The sequence below is a fragment of the Atractosteus spatula genome, chromosome 17 (assembly GCF_055471065.1).
Source record: "Atractosteus spatula isolate fAtrSpa1 chromosome 17, fAtrSpa1.hap1, whole genome shotgun sequence".
In the NCBI taxonomy this organism is placed as follows: domain Eukaryota; kingdom Metazoa; phylum Chordata; class Actinopteri; order Semionotiformes; family Lepisosteidae; genus Atractosteus; species Atractosteus spatula.
In genome coordinates, this window is record NC_142722.1 from 7,309,415 (window position 1) to 7,329,100 (window position 19,686).

General features: G+C 35.5%; 1 protein-coding gene across 1 annotated transcript in view; it reads right to left on the minus strand.

Annotated features, from left to right (window-relative positions):
• The window catches only part of galnt9 (polypeptide N-acetylgalactosaminyltransferase 9), a 151,380-nt gene that overhangs the window by 118,000 nt on the left and 13,694 nt on the right, over positions 1 to 19,686 (minus strand). Inside the window, exons 2-4 of the mRNA XM_088935714.1 lie at positions 15,901 to 16,081; positions 7,167 to 7,333; positions 2,422 to 2,596 (exon numbers count right to left, since the gene is read on the minus strand). Coding sequence (XP_088791840.1) covers positions 2,422 to 2,596; positions 7,167 to 7,333; positions 15,901 to 16,081 — 523 coding nt within the window. The remainder of the gene's footprint in view (positions 1 to 2,421; positions 2,597 to 7,166; positions 7,334 to 15,900; positions 16,082 to 19,686) is intronic.

The window sequence follows — 19,686 nt, forward strand, 5'->3', positions numbered from 1 at the left end:
ATCTCTCCATTCATATTCCACCAGACTTTCCGTACACCCTCTCCACTTTCCTACTTCCAGAGCCTGTTAATCCATTTCAGACAGTACCTGTGATCCCTCAGCTCTCAACTACATGTTCAATGACTCTAACACACTCTATTGCACTATTTTTAATTATGAGAGCGATATTGATAATTGCTCTTATTCAATGCAAAAATTGAATACGTGCCAGTAGTATTTATATACCTATACTCCTGTATGTGTATACTATACTTCTTACTGTATGTTTGTGCTACCCTTATCATCATTTCATAAATGATTTTTTTTCCATACCCACATTATGTAAATCTTCCATACTGTAAGGTAACCTGGAATAGGGCACCTGCTACGATATTAATAGCATTAATAATCATCATCACATTCACACAGAGGGGAGGGGAACACTGCAATGTCTTCCCCTGCACTTGGAAATCTCATCTGCTATTGTTCACACCGTGAGTCCCACAGCATCCGCTGAAAACTTTGCATTGACAGGAGGAGTGAGGTGGTGCTCGCTCACTGCACTGCGAGCTGAAAGGAGGGAGCTGTTGGAAGGCAAGGAGAGTGGACTCTGGCCAACTGTAGTTCACCCAATCCTGGCAGCTCTCAGTCAATTTTGTGCCACTGCTTGGGAAATCCCTGCCGTAGTTGTTTAGTGACATACCTCAGGTACAAGATACTGTACTATCACTTGGGCTCAGGTATAAGATATTAGGCAGTTGTATCAGTTGTGCAACTTGAAAAAAAAAACGTTTGGATTTTCTGGAGCTAGAGAACACTTTAATTTTGCATCTAAAATCTTTTGGCTTAGTGTTCTTGGCTGTACTTGCAAGTCAGTTTGATTTAATTCAAAATGCGGTGAATGAATGCTTCTAGGTATAAGTGACCTTTTTGTTTCTATCACAGGGATTCCATTCTCCCTTTGCTTTGGATCTGAAATAAAAGTCTAGAAATTATATCTCGCTTACAGAGTATGGTTTTAGCCACATCTTTCAAATAAAGTCCTCGGCTATCTAGGAGAATGATAGTTTTATTAAGAATTATCTGTGGATGCATTAAAAAAGGCATTGCATGATTGTACTGTACGTACTGTAGGTAAAATGATCAAAAGGAAATTCAGATATTCAGTTACTAAGAGCATTTGACTGAACATCAGAAACAATGAATACAGATTTTGTAGAGGTGAAAGGGTCAGTAGAAGAAGGAAGAAACATTCATTTTTGAAAAGCAGCAGATGGGCAAACAGATGAGAGAACCACAGGGGTATCAATTATCATCACAGAACTACAAATCGCAAGTCTTCATCTATTCCCAATGATACCTGCAGTTCTGTTTCTTCTTCACATGGTTGGTAACCAATGCTACAGTATTGTAATGATCGAGACAGATGCCACATGAAATGTCCGTTGGTCTTACTACAGGGCTCATGGACAAAGTTAAAAAAACCCTCAAGTAGAAAATGCCCTCAACAACTAATGCAGGGTCAGATTTCTCCATGATTCATCACCTAATTGTATTTACCCCATATTATATGAAAGCAAAACAAATGCTTTCACATTACAAACCATTATTATCATTGTGTTGCAAGCAGCTTTGCTTTTCCTCCAGAACTTTGTGGGTATAAAGTGAAAAGTACTACAAAATGCAAACCCAAATCCTTCCAACACTGACATAGACATGCTGAAACATTTCTCACCATTCTAAGGAGATTACAGGATCACTGAAGGTTAGTAAGGATTGCCATGAATGCTCATTAAGGTGTATCACATACCACAAGACCTAAGGTTTCTCAGGAAACCAGATGCAGGTTTGCCTTATTGCCTGGCCAGCTTTACAAGTGCCAGGCAAACACTCTGTCTTAAGGACTGTCTAGACTGACAGTCTCAAATTAAATGTCGATTAAGGCCAGTTGTGTTGCTTGTTTTGTGATAAGCATAGATGTCAACTAGAAATTGGGTTGAGACCCTCTGAAGTTATTTCATTAAGCTTCTTAAGCTAGGCCCCAAGGGCAAAAAATCTAGAAAGCTCTGGCCTTATAATGCTTTTCTGTCCTTCTTCTTTCTTTTCCATATTTATTTTCCATGCCTCGTGATTATCTCTGCCCCATTTTCATAGTTTTATTCCCAGTCAAAGGATCCCCATCAACCATTATTTATTCACTCATACTTTTTTAAGAAAGTAAGTTATTGTAAGAAATGTGAAATTAATTGTCAATACCTATTTTGTTTAAAGGAGATGAGATATCAGCCTGATAAAAATGCTGACATACTGTATCAGTTCAGTAAATTGGAGTTTCGTAAAGCTGGAATGTAGCCTGTAGTCAGGAAACAAGCTTATACGTAAACATTTTTGCAGAAGGTCGACGGTGCATACAGAGTTTTGAATGTTTAAAGAGCTACTCACCAAGCTGTGTTAAACTCCACATGGGCATCAAAGAACCCAACAATGGGTGCTGTTGCTGCTTTCCATCCATGAATTCTGGCTCGGATTAGACCTTCTCTCTTACTGTTGCGCACAATCTTCACCAGGCCTGGGTACCTTTTGTTGACATATTGGTCGAGGTTGAATTTTAACTCCACTACAGCAAAAAAAAAATCTTTATTGAATCAGGAATATGGCAGATGTACTGTCTGTGATATGGAAGAACTTTAACATACAAAACGTACAGTAAGTAGCTGAAGTCCAAATATCTAAACATATGCACATGCTTTCAGATTGTTCCTCTTTTTAAAAGCAGTCTATCTTCATATCCGACCTTATGAGTAATGTAATGACTCAAGTAATGACATAAGCTATTAATATGATAGTTTTTATGTCAGTTTTTACTGATCTTTAAATATCAATTTTTACAACAGTATTGCCATGAATGGTCGTTAAGGTCCAATATCACAAGATCTACAGTATGAATAAGGTTTCACTACTGGAGGCCAGATGCAGGTTTGCTTTATTTCCTGGATAGCAAGTGCCAAGCAAACGCTCTGTCTTCAGGACTGTGTAGGCTGATATCACATGCCAGAGAAGCACCCAGAAAACGTATGAAGTTCTTTCACAATTATGAGTTCGCAAGTATGTGTCCTTTTTTAAGAACAAACTGTCAAAGAACTTAACTTGTACAGCTGTTTCTGGACTGGGACATATGGTTGTGAGAGATTGATCAATGTCAGAAATATTCCCTGGAGGTATCTAAATGATCTAGCTTTGTGGGAAAAATGCTTGTAGCACTTTTCTTCTAGCTGTAGGAAACATAAATCTGGCTTCTATTGTTAACATAAATCAGTAGAAGCCAGTAATACCACATATCATTTATGCCTCTGTCTTATGCTATCCTATAATTCAAGTCCAGAATGGGACTTTTCACTAACGAAACTTTACAGTCATTTGACATAGCTGCTTGGTCTAGAGGCATAGTCTAAAAGCAATTGGCATGAAGATTTTTTTTTAAGTGTGACTTAAAAATAAAAGTTCAAAGTAAGAGTTTTTCTGATTACTCAGGAAATGATAAGCTTTACAGAATATAATTAAATATGACTGACGTGCTTAAGTGACAAGACATTTGATCATCCTAACCCAACATTTTTACAAAGAGAATTTCATAACATAACCTTAATATAGGAAGTAATAAGTTTATTCCATGCTGAAAAGAGAAGAAAGAAAACACGTTTCGGCTGTGGAGCTTTCTTCCTTGTTGAACCTTAATATATGCAATTACAGTACAATTAGAATTACTGGATGAAAAACTAGGGGCAGTTGAAACATATCCCAGGTTTAAGTACACACATAAACACATGAATTTTAGTCCTTGAATCATTCATATGAACAACAGTTAAAGACTCACATCCTGATAAATATCCTGCTTATCAATATAGTCAAGAGCATGATACACTAAGAAAAACAAATGCCCATTCATCAAACATACATCAGTACATGAATGAAGTCTTTACTAATATACTAATGTACATGTAATATACATTTTAGACTACACATTAGAATCAGGTTATGAAATTTAGTGAAAGTTTTTTTTCCAGTCCATCACATACTGTATATTTAACTTGAAGTCATATCTGTGACTAGTATGTGGGTATTCATTAATAATGCCTGGTGCACTTGTTATCTGGCCTCTTCTGGATACAAGGTTTGAATTCATGAAATGTTCATTAGCACTAACAACACATTGCTGAAGAATATATCACATATAATGATGTTACAGTATGGGTTTTTTAAGGAAATAACCTCACAAGACATAAAATTAGGCAAAACGCATAAACCAGCCATCTCAATTCCTGTCCTTAAAATTAGGAGACATAATATCAGTTTACAAAATTGCAGAGATTCAGCCACTGGCAGGTATTAAGTAAATTATTTTTCTTCATGGGAGAGAGTGGTTGATTGTTTTTTTAGTTATAAACTTCATTGCACTTGCTCATAGAATGTCAGGCTCATACTGTATACAATATATCAAATAAAGAATAGGACTCAAGCAAAAACAAAACTGCTTCACCGTGAAAGCAAAAGTAAGTTTAAATTTTAAATATCTTATTTCAAAATAGAATCAGGATCGAGTGTTTAACCTACCTTGGTTGTTTGACAGATGTGAATTTTAATCCAACATCCACTCATCAAATTCATTAAAAAGTAGTTTATTTCATATATAAAAAATTCATTTGGTATAATTAAATAAACTCTATTTTCATCTTTGTTCAGACAGTATTTCATTACAGGGGATCATTAAACTTTTATTGAGATAACATCAATGAAACACTGTGTATTTGTGTTCCAGTTTTGCATAATAAATGCAGAAAATACCATTACCCGCATCGAAATGCAATATGAGCACTTTTCTCTTTTTATCAGTGTCAAGCTAAGCGTGTTTGGGCATCTTGTTTCAGAAACCCAGAATGAATAACCCCGAGTCTGAACTGCGGGAGGGAAAAAACTAACTATTACAGTAGCTAGATCAAAATCTGTCTGCTGTTCTTTCGTACTCCCTTTAGGAAAGGAGGAAAAAAACAGAAAGAAAAGGCAAACTTGCTGACCCTGCATGTTAATAGCTCCGTATTAAAAGAACAGTATATAGATCAGCACAAAGTAACCATCACTGATCATTAAAGGTGAACAAAAGGAGAAGGTTACCATCCCGCCTGCCATGTTAGTGCTATAAAAGGCTCTCATTTAAAAGGTCTTTTGGGGAGTTTGATGTGCCAATGTTGACTCCAAGTTCCCTTTCAAGATGTTATTCATGCTCTGCATTCCCTTTCAGCTGATCCGGAGGGACCCGACAGAGTAAATACCAACTGATTGAACTCCAGCTATCTTTTGGAATGCAGTGTATTGTCACTGTTAAAATCTGGGAAGGCTTAGGGAGCTCAGAACTCCATGTGTTGCCTACAGTTCTCCCAGATGTGTAGACAAAAACAGGAACTTCAGGTTTTTTTTTTTTTATCCCTCAGAAAATAACAGACAAAGGTTCACGGGAGGATTAAGCTCATAATTTTTTCTCGCTTTTTAAAAAAAATTTAAATAAAAGCGTGCTATTTTTAAACTCCTAAGCATGTCTAAGTATAATCCTCCAGGGCTCAAATTGTGTTAAATTACTGGAGACAGTTTGATTAAGGTGACAAAAAGAGTGAAATTACAGCGATGTGGTCAAGTTATATTCTACGAAAATTCAATCTGCTAATTAGATCAAGGTTACAATAATAAAGCTGTCAATCCACTTTCAAGGGAATAGAATGCTCTGGCACTATTCAAGAGGCAAATATGCAATAACCTTCCTTGCTGCTTCGGTTAATGCCTGTCCTTTTGATAAACGGCAAAAATAAAAGTTCACATAAGCTGTCTGATGGTTTATATACTGTAATGGGCCACACTAGAGTTGTAGAGTTATAAAGTTTAAAGTATAATTTAATGTAGTGATCACTGTAAGGAATGTGTTATGAATCATAATTGTTTGCATATTTTTAATGTGGCAGTAACAGTATAAAGGTGGATTGGTGGTATTTGGAATAAGCTACCCAGCTATGCTGTTGAACCCGATATCTTTTTTTTAAATAGCCGAGATTCTAGGCTCAAGATGTGTTGAAAGACCTCTTTATTGTTTGTAACCTTAAGTAACAAGTTCTTAAATTCTTATATTAACAGACATATTTATTCTTTTCAATTGAGTTCTGTCATTCTGTCTGTCACATACTGTATGGATTTTCTTTTTAATAGAAACCTTTATCAAGATTGTTAAAAGGTAGGGTGCCTGAATGCTGCTTGGTGCTTGTTTTTTCTCTGAACTTTTTGAAAAGCATTTTTAATTTTTCCAATGAAATCAATTTTTTAATCAAGAGTATTAAGAATATTTATCTCTTAAGGGTTGCTAGGTTTTCTTTTTTTTCCAAAATAAATTCTGGCTCAATTCTGACATTTAAAAGACAAATTTAGATAGTAAAATAAGGGAAATTTAGAGAACACATTTTGTTAAAACACTGTGATAAAAACATTCTCTCTTCAGAATACTTGGAACATAAAATTCTAGTTCATAAGATTTCCTAGTCAGGTTATGAATTTCATTGTCCAAGCATAATTTATATTACATACGATAAAATAACCGGCTACCATAATGTGGTTACTTGGCAGCATATATTGTTCAAAATACTATATATCCATGATGTTTTTATTCATAAGTGTACATTTAGATGTCAAAAATCTATTTCAGAATTGGGGAATTCTCATTTCTTAGCTCTTAACAGCTAAGAATCACTCCACTCCTTTACCTTAATCAGCACTAAATATTAAATTGCTACACATTAAGTCAGTAAAATTAAAAATTAAGTGAGACATTTACCAAGATGAAATTTCATAAGGCATGGTATTATTGATGTCCCCACTTTGCCATTAATCTATCAAGGTCTATCTGAGTGTCACGATAATATATTATACAGTATATAGCTCAGAGAAAAAATACTGATACAATGCACATTTTAATTTGATTTGCCTTAACAATATATTCTGAAACACTGTAAAATAATTTACAAACTCAGCATGTACGTTCACACAGAAGGTAATACAGTATGAGCCTATAATATTAAGAGGCTGTGATATGACAAAGAAAATATCAGAGTTCATTGAGGGTATGTACATAATGCACTTATGATACCTCTTACCACTATCACTGTTGTCGTCAACAAGGATGATCTCTTTGAGCAGGTGTGCAGGTGTGTGATTGACCACACTGTGTACAGATCGCAAGATCACCGATAAGGCTTCATTTACGAATATAAAGACCACAGAAATCTGAGGGAGGTCATCAGGGTAAGCCATTTGCTTGCACCTGTGAAGACACAGAGAACATAAACCCCTTTATTTCAGAGATCACGAGACAGATATTTGAAATCTCATTTACTGTTTAATATAACACTGTTTATGCTTTCCAGAAAGCATCCAAAATCTCTATACACCTGGAAGGTGGTTCTTTCATTACAGGTGTTAAAAAGCAAAGAAGGGTCCCAAACTATTCTGCACCCCTATGCTGAAGTGAGGAACAGTTTATTTCAGTGCATGCTTGATGTTACGCAAACCTCAAGCTCTCACTGTGAATCTGAAAACAAGAAATTGCTCCTTCCTATAGTCCTGGGTAAAAGAGATGTAAAGAATTTTATAACAGCTGGACTAGAGGATATGTTAAAATGGAAATGCACTTTGCAATGGGTATTGCTCTCATTGGAAAACAGGGAACATTGCTCTCCATGGAAACAGGGTACAGAGAATACGTTAACAGAATCCCTTTTTAAATAAAAAATCACTTAAAAAAAACATTTAATAAAATGTCACATCCTTCTGGAATTCCAATTCCAGTTTAATCCACACACAAACAGAACCACCACAATAAGAAGGTGATCTCTCTAGAACCCATAGAATTTGTTGCAGGTCTGTAATAACTCTCCTCAGCTCGTGGGTTTTCATAGCAACATGGTTTTGAGACTGGCCTTCCAGCACATCCATTTTCGACTGCCAGGCTTTCCTTCAAACTGCACCAGCTGCCAGATTCCTATGGCAACCATGTGTACAGTACCTACTCACTCTGCACTCTCTTAACTTTTGCACAGATAAACAGTTCATGCAGTGAAATCCCTCCTTTCTTCAGACATTATTTTCCCAAAGAGATTGTGCTTTTTAATTTTGATGTCAAATGTCAAAAGACACGATCAAAACTGAATGAAATCCTATTTCTCATTTTTTTTCATGAGTCACCACAAACATTTACTGATTTAACGAGTCTAATTTAATTGATTGATTTATTTAAAGAGTGTGCTTTATCTTACCAGAGATCTAATGATTGTAAAAACAGTATAAACAATAATGTAATTATTACTGAAGACATTTTTTTACAATTAGTTTGCACTGTGGTTTTGCTGACTTAGTGCCCTTGTATTGGTTTAACCTGAAGACACTGTTAAGCATTTGAAAATACACTATTGGAACTATGACGCAGTACCTGTAGAAACTCAACACACCCTTTACAAAATAACACATTTTGTGGCCTAACAGCCTGAAACTAAATAATTTTATTTTACCTGACTTACACATATTGTAAAGCACAACAGTGTGTAAAACAAAAGTGGTGCTGGACCAGTTTTGAATGATTTATACAAGATAATCATTCAAATTGAGTACAGTACGACTCTCCAATGTTGGAGTAAGTAGGGCAGCCTTACATTGGAGCCCACTTTCGTTAGGGAATATTGAAAGAATTCTCAATAATTTGGGGAGCTTTCTGTTGTATGTAAGTAAATTATTCCTCTTAGAACTTCTGTTCCGATGCTGCTCAGCTAAAGCTGAAGAAGAGAAATGAAGAAGAAAGAGAGTAATCTCATGGGAGGGTTACAGTATTCACAAATTGTCTCTAGAGATCCTACCTGCAATCTGGTTTAAAGAAGCTGTTCATAGCCAGCAACACCAAGACAAAAGTTTACTATTTACTATTACCTTGTGTGGAAAAAAACCTATGCAGTGGTAACACCCTCTTAAATATATACTTCTCAAATCACAACTTTACGACAAGGCTAGATAAAAGATTTTATGCAGCCAAAAGCTCTATGATAAAATGTATTTTTTATAATTTTCTGCATACTGATAAGAATAAAAGGAACTTATTTTTTCTCCAGTTGGTAGTGCAATAAACAACAATCATAAAAGTAGACATTAAAGTGCAGTCTTTAATTTTATTTTTTCCTGGATTGGGGTCAGGTCAAATATTTTGAATGTATAGAATTTGGGTCACTGTGTGTTCTGTTTTTTTTGCACGTACTGTAATCTATATTCTGTAAGGAATCCATTCTAAAGACAACTTTGCCATTTCTTCCCCCTGAGTGGTATGCAACCACAAAGTGTTTACTTATATTTTTTCACAGATGCTGTGACTGACTATTTGTAGGTTTGGATTTGGTGATGGTGTTTATATCATGTGCTACTTTGGCAACCACACTCTGAAGGACAGCCAGGCCTTCAAGCAAATTTCTAACGAAGAAATGACCTCCTACAATTTAATAAGCACTGCTTGGAATAGAGGGGAGACAAATTTAAATAAAGCAAGCTTCCTGTTTATCCAAATTTTCAAATGTTTATCTACTTGAAAAGACTGGCTAAATCTGAGTTTTACTTAATTTTCATTTGATGCAATCATTCACAACATGAGTACTTCATAAACATAAATATAGGATTCGTTTTTATGATAACTGAAATGGCTTAGAAGGTTTTCAGTGATAAGACATTAATAGATCATCATGGATGCAAGTCAGGACTGTCTGTTTTATTCATATTTCACTCCGTGGTTCAACGATGTTTAGTTGAAGTGATTGCTTATAAGAGTAATTTGCAACCTGTAAAAGAGCTTATTTAGCTGTGACCTTGCGTTTGTGATGGCAAAACAAATAAAAGAACTTCATATAATGAGCTATACTTATATTACTCTTTAAAACTATTTACCAAGGATTTTGCACTTGCAAAAGAAGGTCTTGCATGAAAATAAAAACATCTATCACAAGTCTGACTTATGCAACTGTCTCTAAAACAGTAGATGCACACTGTACGAGATTGAGGATTATATATTGAAATGCACTGCTAAAAATATACAGTACTTTATAGTCACATAAAGTGACTGCATTTGAATAAAATTAGAAATACTACAACAGAATTCATTCTCACATATTTTCAATCTGTAACAAGTCATTTGTAATCACTTAACACAATGGTTTAATGAATATTTATTTTCTATCAAAAACCGGCATACTTCCTTATTTTCCTAAAGCAGTTACAGTATATGACCTCTGAAGAAATTTTAAACAATTACTGAAACACAGCCATTGCTAATACCACAATACTCAGTGCATCATGATCACAAATCTTGACATGACAACAAATCGTCCTGACAGAATTAAAGTGCACCAGATGGGACCCAGTATCTTGTTGTGTCTTTCAAGATTGCAGAATCTGAAGCTTGCTGAAATTGCTTAATCAGGGTTTAACATTCAATCCCTGTGCTCAGAACTTTGTTTTCAGAGATGCACACACATTAGCCTACATAAGTTCAGAGCACATTGCATTTACCCACAAGTAATAAAGATGCAATAACCCGTGAATTCCAGTTTTGTTGTAGAATTTTCACTACATTGAACACAATGTAAAATCACAATTAATGTAGGCAGGAGGTACTAGATGGTATTTTTAAAGGACAGAAAACATTGCAAACTAACAGTGGCAACAGGACAGAGGAGCATAAATCAACAGAATGTTGGGCTTTGTTTTTACGTAGTTCAAGTGTAGGGAATGTCTTGAAATACAAATTGCAATATTGCAATTCACAGGGTCCTCAGAGCATTTAATCACAAAGTACTGATGCAAAAAATATGCACATACTGCTCTCGACCACCACATGGTGAAATACTACAATGTACAAATAGAAGAAAGCAATGAACCAATGAAAAGTAAAGACAACAATTGGTCTTTCTGGAAAAGTTATTAAATTTTTACTTCTTCCTTATTCTTTACATGCTCTGCCTGGGTTGGCAACTGACATGCTTTGCACAGGGCAGTTTGTGTCATCTTATAATAGTATAGTAGCATCTTCTAGCCTGAGTTAATGGCAATCTCACATACTGTAGTTGCCTACTTTACAAAGTCAATAGTTTGGGGACAGTATTCCAAACCTTAACAAAGGCTTTCACCTTTGGAGAAAGAAGCAGTTTTAACTATTAGGAGTTTTGTTGTGGTTCAGAATTAATACTGTACATGGAGTGCTTGTACTGAACAAAAAAACATTTCGATAATAAGGAGTAGGTATAGCTGCTGAAATAATGAAAAATAAAGACAAACTCAAAATATGTTTGTACTTTCATCTGTTTTGCTTAATAGTAATTTATTAAAGTTCAGTAATTCAAAAATATAAAAAATGATGGAGAGAATTTAAAAATAAATTATATACTGCCAGTATATTTAGAGCATGCATTTTCTCAAAAATGCTAGTATTTAATGCTTTTTATGCTTTTTTGGGTCAATTGGGTGCACAATGGTAGTAGGTTTGTTTGGTTGGATATACTGTAGGGCATGTTTTGTTGGTTGTGGCCAGCAAACTGCAGCTCAGTTATTAAAGACTGATCTTACAGTGTATTACTTTTGGTTCCCCTGAATGGATAAATATTCTATAAATATAATGAATTTAACTGAATGACATAAATACATTTTAGAGATACATTAAGATGATTTGATGGCTCTTTCATTAATTATAAATACACATATACTGTACATATCTGAAATCTTCGATAGCTGAAATCCTGTCAATATTAGCACACCACAGTATTGGCTTAATGTTTGGCCAATGAGCAAAATCATTTGGTCAAATTACTCAGGTTTGCTGAAAGTTTATTCGGTTTCTGCCAGTTATGTGGGTTAGGATGGTAATCTTTAGCAACCCCTCTTGAAATTGTTCAATTTAAGGCAGCTAGCAGTTTTGTAAGAGCTTAAGTAATAAGCAAATTTCATTCAGTCTTTTAACAAAAGTATTGTGCTTTACTTCAAATTTCATCAAAGAAAAAGATAGTGTAGGGCCCTGAAAATGAACGAACTTATCAGTATTTTCAGTTTGGTTTTGTTCTCCTTCTGTCTTACTTGGATAACTGCAAATGTGATCCTACTGTACATCCAAGACTGCAATAAAATGGTCACACTACAGATCGAGCATACATGCACTCAGTAAGGTTCTATTTTCAAAGTGGAGAAAGTGCATTAAGCCTTTTTTTGATTAACCTTAGTTGACATTGAGCAGAAACACATCTTAAAAGGCATCAAGAAAGCTTTCTCCTCAGTGCTGTAGGGGTGGAATTTTGGGGTGGGGGTTAAGGAAGGCTCTGGTAAAGTGTAAAATTTAAGAAGCAAAACTAACCATTTCACTGGAGGTTTATTTCCCAACTTCACTCATTCCAACACAGCAATCAATATAGCAATGTAATTTCTCTGGAAATGCTACTTTGGATTGCAGGGCAGTCATAAACATTTAATAACATGATTAAAGCTGCCTAATTAATGATGGCTCTCCAAAACCATTTTTAAAGGGTTGCATACACAACCCTTTAAAATGTGGGAACAGCTTTAACCCATGTTCATATGATATAAAATTAAGAGGTATTGCTCTTCAAACCATTTTGCTTACTATAGAATCAGATTATACAGTATGTGGCTAATTAACCATCTGCAGTCAGGATTTTATGGATGTTTATGAAACAAAAATGCTGTCAGGAAATCTAGATCATAAGCACAAGTCTCAAAACATTATTTCCGCTAAAAAACACATTCATGAGGGAAAGAGCCTAATACAAATGACAGGACTGAAGCATAACTTTATAACTGTATAACAAATATACAGAACAGACAGACATTGTTTCAGTGTTTCAATGACATACTGTGGGGTTTCGAACCTTCGTGTCAAATCTTGATCTGAAAATCTGCGTGGCAGCCAGATACTTCAAAAAGCAATACCACCGGAATTATTTTCCCTAGCTTTTCTTTTTTTTAAAGTGATGTTCCTTAGCAGGGGCATTCTGTTTATCGCATGCCACTAAAAAAAGATTTAAGGAGTTGCATAAGTGAAATGTAAATGCCAATGCAATTTCAGTACCTCCTGAAAGAGTTTGATTTGTTGTAAGTGTTTTGTGCTTTTATTTTTTGCCTCTATTAGTGTGCACACAGTGTGTTATAGCAGTGTTTAGATCAATAACTCTTCCAGTGCAATCTTTCCCATCTCTGGTGACCAGTAATATCATTTTTGCATTGAAATACTGCTTCATGAACAGGGCATTCGTCCTGTACAAGTATCATTGATTTTGAGGCCACATGTTCTAAGAAATACAATGTAATCCCTAAACTGGCTATAGGGAAAACAAGTATCATACAAATACTAGTAGCATACTCAAATATTAGTTAACAAACCCATTTATCTAATATTTTGTAGTAATGTATCTCTCAAAAATACATGTCAGATCTTCAGGAAGGTTTCAAATATACAGTACTGGATTATTATCAAACCAAAGTAAATAACAGAAAGAATGTGTAGACATTTATATTTTATATTTTTTGATGCAGCTAAAGCTATTCTTAAATGCTTTTATGAAACCTTACACTCTTTGTACAGGTCCAGCTGTAATTTACTGCTTTGCTGTACTTCAATGACCCAGTTATTTGAAGATGAATCAGATCACCACTCAGCCATAAATTCACACCTGTCTCTGAGAATGCGAGGGTTTGTATGTTGAAACAGCAATTGCCGTCTCACTGGGATTGTAATGGGACTAAATTAGCTAACAAGTAATCCCAATATCACCTACTGTAGAATAAACTGTCAGAAACAAACGATGAGATTAAGATTTGTTTCAACCAGTCTTTTGGGAAATGATTCTCTAGGCAGAGAAAGTGAGATTCACCTTTCCCTTAAGAAGCTTTATTCACCATAACATTTAAGGCAAACTTTAGTATGGGCATTAAATGAAGAGGGGCACTAGAAATATAATTTCCATTAATACAGTTCAGTTTGAAGTCATCTTTCATGGATCGTCAATGTAATCTCTATTCAGCTAGCAGAAGAACCATTGAAAATTGAACAGTTGAGGACTAAAAATATTTATCTAAAAGCTCTGAGCTTGTGCTGTAATGCTACTCTCTTTCACATGGCATCTTCGTACTTCATGCATTCTACATTACAGTTTCCAGTAAAGAGTTCTGCTCATTAAAGAGTAAAATAAAGAGATTTTATTTCTCTTTCATCTCCAGGTATCCACTTACTGTATCTTTGACACTGCTCTTTCACATCTATGAAGAGAACATTACATTACAGAATGCAAAATATGCAAAAGGAAATTAGATAATGAAATATGAGCTGTATTTGGTCCCGGCAGAATTTAGTTTGTTGCAACAGCAAGCCATACCTTTAGCTGATAGTAGCAGTAATTAAAATTAATAGTTAGTTAGGAAGGCCCCAAGCATCTGCGCAAAACAGAAATCAATATCATATCTGATGGACAAAATTTGTAGACCATCTATTAAACACCCTAGTCATCAAAGATCTGTGTTCAATAACTCCTTTGCAATTAAGTCCTAATTAGGCAGCAGCACACAGAGTTGGGTAACATGCTCCCTTGTTCTACTGCCTGAAATTGATGAAAATCTGCTTAGTGCTGAGGTCTACACTGCATGGTTTATGCCACTGCTCTGTGTTGCTAAATGCATAAATCTAAATTAAACAAAATAGGCAGGAGACCACACCAGGTCAAAATCAAAGTGAAAGATTAATGTCTAATGAAGGTATAATACATGTAGCACCAGTCATAGACTGAATGACCTTTGTTTTTTTCCTAATTACTGTAATGAGTAGAGGCTTTATTTGCACATTTTGCATAGCTGTATTTCAGGCAGTTTGAGATGAGAATCACTCAGCTAAAATGATTATTTCATGTGCACAAGGGAATGCAGTCCACATTATCTATATTGTTTTCATGTGGCTTATTATGGTTTTTGATTTTCTTAATGCATCTGTTCATAGGAATCAATGAACAGTATATATATATATTAAAAAATATATTTATATAAAAAAAATATATTTTTGTGTATATATTTGTAAATAAATATTTTTTGCATTCAAGTCTTGTATTACCCATTTGTATAAGTTCTGCAAGAGTTAGCAAGGAGACGGTGTTGACCTGGAATGCATTTTACTATTAGAAGCTAATGAACAGATTTAGAAGAAATGTCACACACTGTAAAGGTCCTGAGATGGCAATGAAACTAAATCAAGCCTCTTATTAAACTAGAGTCTATGCTTTCATTCAGCTGCAGATGTTACCAAGCTCCTCTCAGGAACTACTTTCCCCTACCAGGAGCAGCTGCATTCTGCATGGTTATTAGTTGTGTTTGTTCTTTAGTTTCAGCAGTAAACTTCTGGAGAAGCAAAGTTGAGGAAGGGAACAAAGGTTTATATAGATAAACCAAATCTAGGGTTTTACTAAAGAACCAGAACCTCTCATCTCTAGCTGTCAGACCCCACCCCCCGACAAATACACACAAGCCACAAGCTCTGATAAATGCAATTGCTGTGTGACTGAAATGTGTACCACACATTTATAGTCCTGCTTTGCTCTTGCTTTTTTAATGTCAAGATTATACAGTAGGTCTTGATGAGTTTCCACTCGTTCAACATACAGTAGTTCAACATGACATATCAGCTTGGGGTACTTATATCACTATATTCCCTTACATTGCCATTTTCTTATGCTTATGCATGAAAAAATCATATCTAGACTGATCATGAGGGTGTAAATCCGCCTATTGTTATCGCCAGCAGAGTTTCCGACCTACTTTTTTGGTCTGTAGTCCGGAATAGTCCTATCCAGTGATATTCTATCACTGAGCTGGGCATTGTAGCCATACTCCTCATACTTGCTTTCTGACTCATGGCTGTCATCCCTTAGGGTGGCAGCTGCTCCGCCCTGGCCTAGTCCCCCCGGTCCTTCAACAAGACCCATCGGCTTGGCAAGACCTACGAGAGAGAGAGATAGAAATGTTAAGAGCAGAAGAAGAATGTACCATAAAAAGGTTGCAAATGGAGGAGGTCCTTTGGCCTGTGTAGCTCCTAGAAACTAGAAACTATTCCTTCCAAGGATGTCATCGGGCCATGTCTTGAAGGATTTCAGCACAGCAGACTTCCAGCTTATTGAAACACCTACAATCCTTTTTTATATCAGCTCAAAAATGACCATGGCCAACAGAGACAAATAGCATCTCTATAATCGCAATATACTCATACAACCATACTGTACATTCTGTTCACATATAATCAGTTGTTTTTATCTCTGCTGTAAAAGTAATGGTGTTTTGTTTTTTCCTCCTTTAGTAATTAGAATTTGATTGAAGCATATTGAAACGCTCACTCGGAGACTCAGAGAATGTTCTTGCCAAAATGACAGAAGTTTGAGACTATTATTATTCTCGACAGTGGCTGAACTCGAATAAAATTATATAGAAAAAGCTAGCAATGGTTTACTTATTGCATGAGATGAATACACTATTATGTATACTGTTTGAATTAAATTTTAATTCATTAAGCTAATAAATGCAACCATGCCTGTGAGCCTACAGTCATTACAAGGGATGTTTAATTCCATTTAATATCCAAGGCTTCTTGTTCAAGTCTCCAAAAGAAAAATATTTAGAACCCTTTAGTCATTCAAATTATTAATGTGTATAATCTATAGTCCCACCTGATCTGTATATCACAGTCAGATTTCTTCAATATACTGTACAAGCATATTGAATATTAAATACTAATACAGGAGATGCTACAAATCAACCACATTGCCTTTGTGTTAACCTACAAAGGCAACAGAAAATTTGCTTTTAAATTAATTGCGTTTATATAGTGCTCTCCATCCCAAAGTGCTTTAAATAGAGGAAGGGACCAGCTTCATACACCACATGGGTTGCAACCAGCAGGTTCACAGAGGGCAGAAAACAACAGAGCAGAGACATTTACTATATGATCAACATAGGTTAACACCCTTACTCTTACCGAGGGTGCCATGGAACCTTTAATGCTGAAGGAGTCAGGACATGAATTAAACTCTTAACAGAAGATCACAAGTAGGGTCCGCTGTCTCTGAAGTTGGGTGTTATTGGGAAATTTTGGTCCAGAAGGAAGAACAACAACTACAGACTCACATTCAGCAGCACTGTTGTTTTCAACAAAGGTCTTGCCTACAGGAACTGGTCTGGCCTGTTGATTAGCTTCTGATATCTTACAAAATCAAGCTGGATGGTAGTTGTCCTGCTGTCAATATATTTTAGCTGGTGGCAGAGGGGAAAAAAGAGATTCAGTGTTCTGCCAGTTACATTTCATCCATACTCTTTTTGTTGTTCAGGCAGTATCTCAAAAGGACTTTTTCCCAGTATTGGGCCAGATGGACAAAAGACAAATGATGAATTTGAATCAGTCACAGAAATCCAGACATAAGCCAGCCATGCTGACACTCCAGCATTTGGAGTTGCTTAAAACCCAGAGCTTCTTTATAGAGGTTGACTCTGTTAGCTTTATGACAGCAATCTGTCACCTCCCAAATGAGAGCTTAGAGTAGGACTCCCACACTTTCTCTGGTAGGTCATATTTTAGCTTCTACTGTATAAGAACTGTACCATTTCTGCTTTCCTCACTGCCTCATCATCATCCTCAGTTTTCAATTCAATTGTCTTCCATGCTTTCGAATTCTTTTCAATGTCCTTGTTACATTGCTTTTCTCTCTTTCTAGATAGCTCATAAAATGCCATTACAGTGCTTAAAACAGTGATTCAAATTCAGTCCCAGGAGTCTGCTGTCAACTGAAGAATGGAGCAGAATATTAATATCGGCATTACAAATTTGATTTATCTTTATTACCAGCAACGGCCTATTGCCTTTACTTCTCTTTCCAGCAATATTAATTAAAAAATTGATTTTACAAGTATGGAAGACCTTTGATGTTTAACATGTGTTGATGTTCCAAAATTCTTCATTTCCTCTGTCAGGAAGATTGTTTACTCCACATGAGAATTTTCTAAGAAAGAAAAAAGTGTTATCCAATACACTTGGTTCAGAGCCTGACTGTTGGTTTAAAAAACGAATCACAGTGCTGTCCCTTTAAGTATAATCTTTTGTTTTGTTACTTCATTCCAGAAAAAAAAAACACTCAGAATGAAAACTTCTGAGAAATAACAGATGTGCTTAGAGCGTTAGAGTACTGAACATTGCAGCAGTCTGCCACAATAACTCTACATACTGTATTCCCACAGTTTCCAGAACTGTACTCATGTTAGCTTTACTATGCCATGGCTTTCAAAGGTTTATATCATGTTTTATTGCATTATTGATTCACTGCAGTTTACATCATTTTACTGTTCTTTTTTTTAACCCCAGCGTACTGTACCACAGTAAACCTTGATACGGTTAAGTCCCTGAATTACAGTTTTATAAACCATTGAGTTATATTCAAAAGGTGCATATTCCTTTACCATTTCATCAGGAATACAAATTGTACTTCCTTCTCCATATATCTTGTCTAATTCCAATCTGTTTCTCTTTATAAAAACCACTCATTAATGTAAACAAAGATGTACAGAGATTTCTAAATTGAAAATGACACTTTGATGAATATTACTCGAAACACTGGCTGTGTGATTCATTTTCGTTTGTTATTGATAGAATGATATTTTTATTCTTTGTCCTTTTTCATTTAGGGGGCTATCAAATCAAGGCATTTCACAGCAGCTTGTGGTAGCTCACAGTTTGAAGAATTGTCCACAAATGCACCTCAGCCGTACTTACAGTAATTAAACCATCAGCAGATCCTCAGACTGTAGACATAAAGAGCAAAAATCGCTTTTGAACTATTTGTTTTCCAGTTGGTTTTCATTTCTTCCTTAGTGATTTTAACTTTATGTCACAGTGTATCAATACCGCAATGAAAAGAGAAAAGCCCCCTTTTAAATATTTTAAATCACTCTGTACACAGTTTCAGTCTTGTTAGACAAAGTACTACATGGATGTGCTTTTTATTTACTCAATGAAAAGAAGTAATTGTAAACAGCAGAAGCTATTTAGCTTCCCTTTTAAGTCCCAATGAAAAACATTTTATACATGTACATTTGCATTTGAGATAAAATGATTTACTTTGTCTAGACGGCAAGTTCTTACGTCAAACATTGTGATACTCTGCTTCCAAAGCCTCCTACACAAGGAGAGGAAATATAAGGAAATATGTAGCTAAAAAAATTATCTCATTACTGGTTTGCTTTGTTATTTTAATGACACTGAAAAAAAAATCAGTGAATTTGGTAAATGCACATCAATTTACAGGATCAGGAAAATAATGTTTCCCAAATACCACATCATACTGTAGCACTTGAAAGCCACTTCATCTAATAAAATGATACACGTGAGACTTCTAAAATCTTTGACTTTGACAATGACTTTGAATGTTGCTGTATCTTATAATAATAATAATTGCTTACACTTATATAGTGCTTTCCTGGACACTCCACTCAAAGCGCTTTACAGGTAATGGGGACTCCCCTCCACCACCACCAATGTGCAGCATCCACCTGGATGATGCGGCG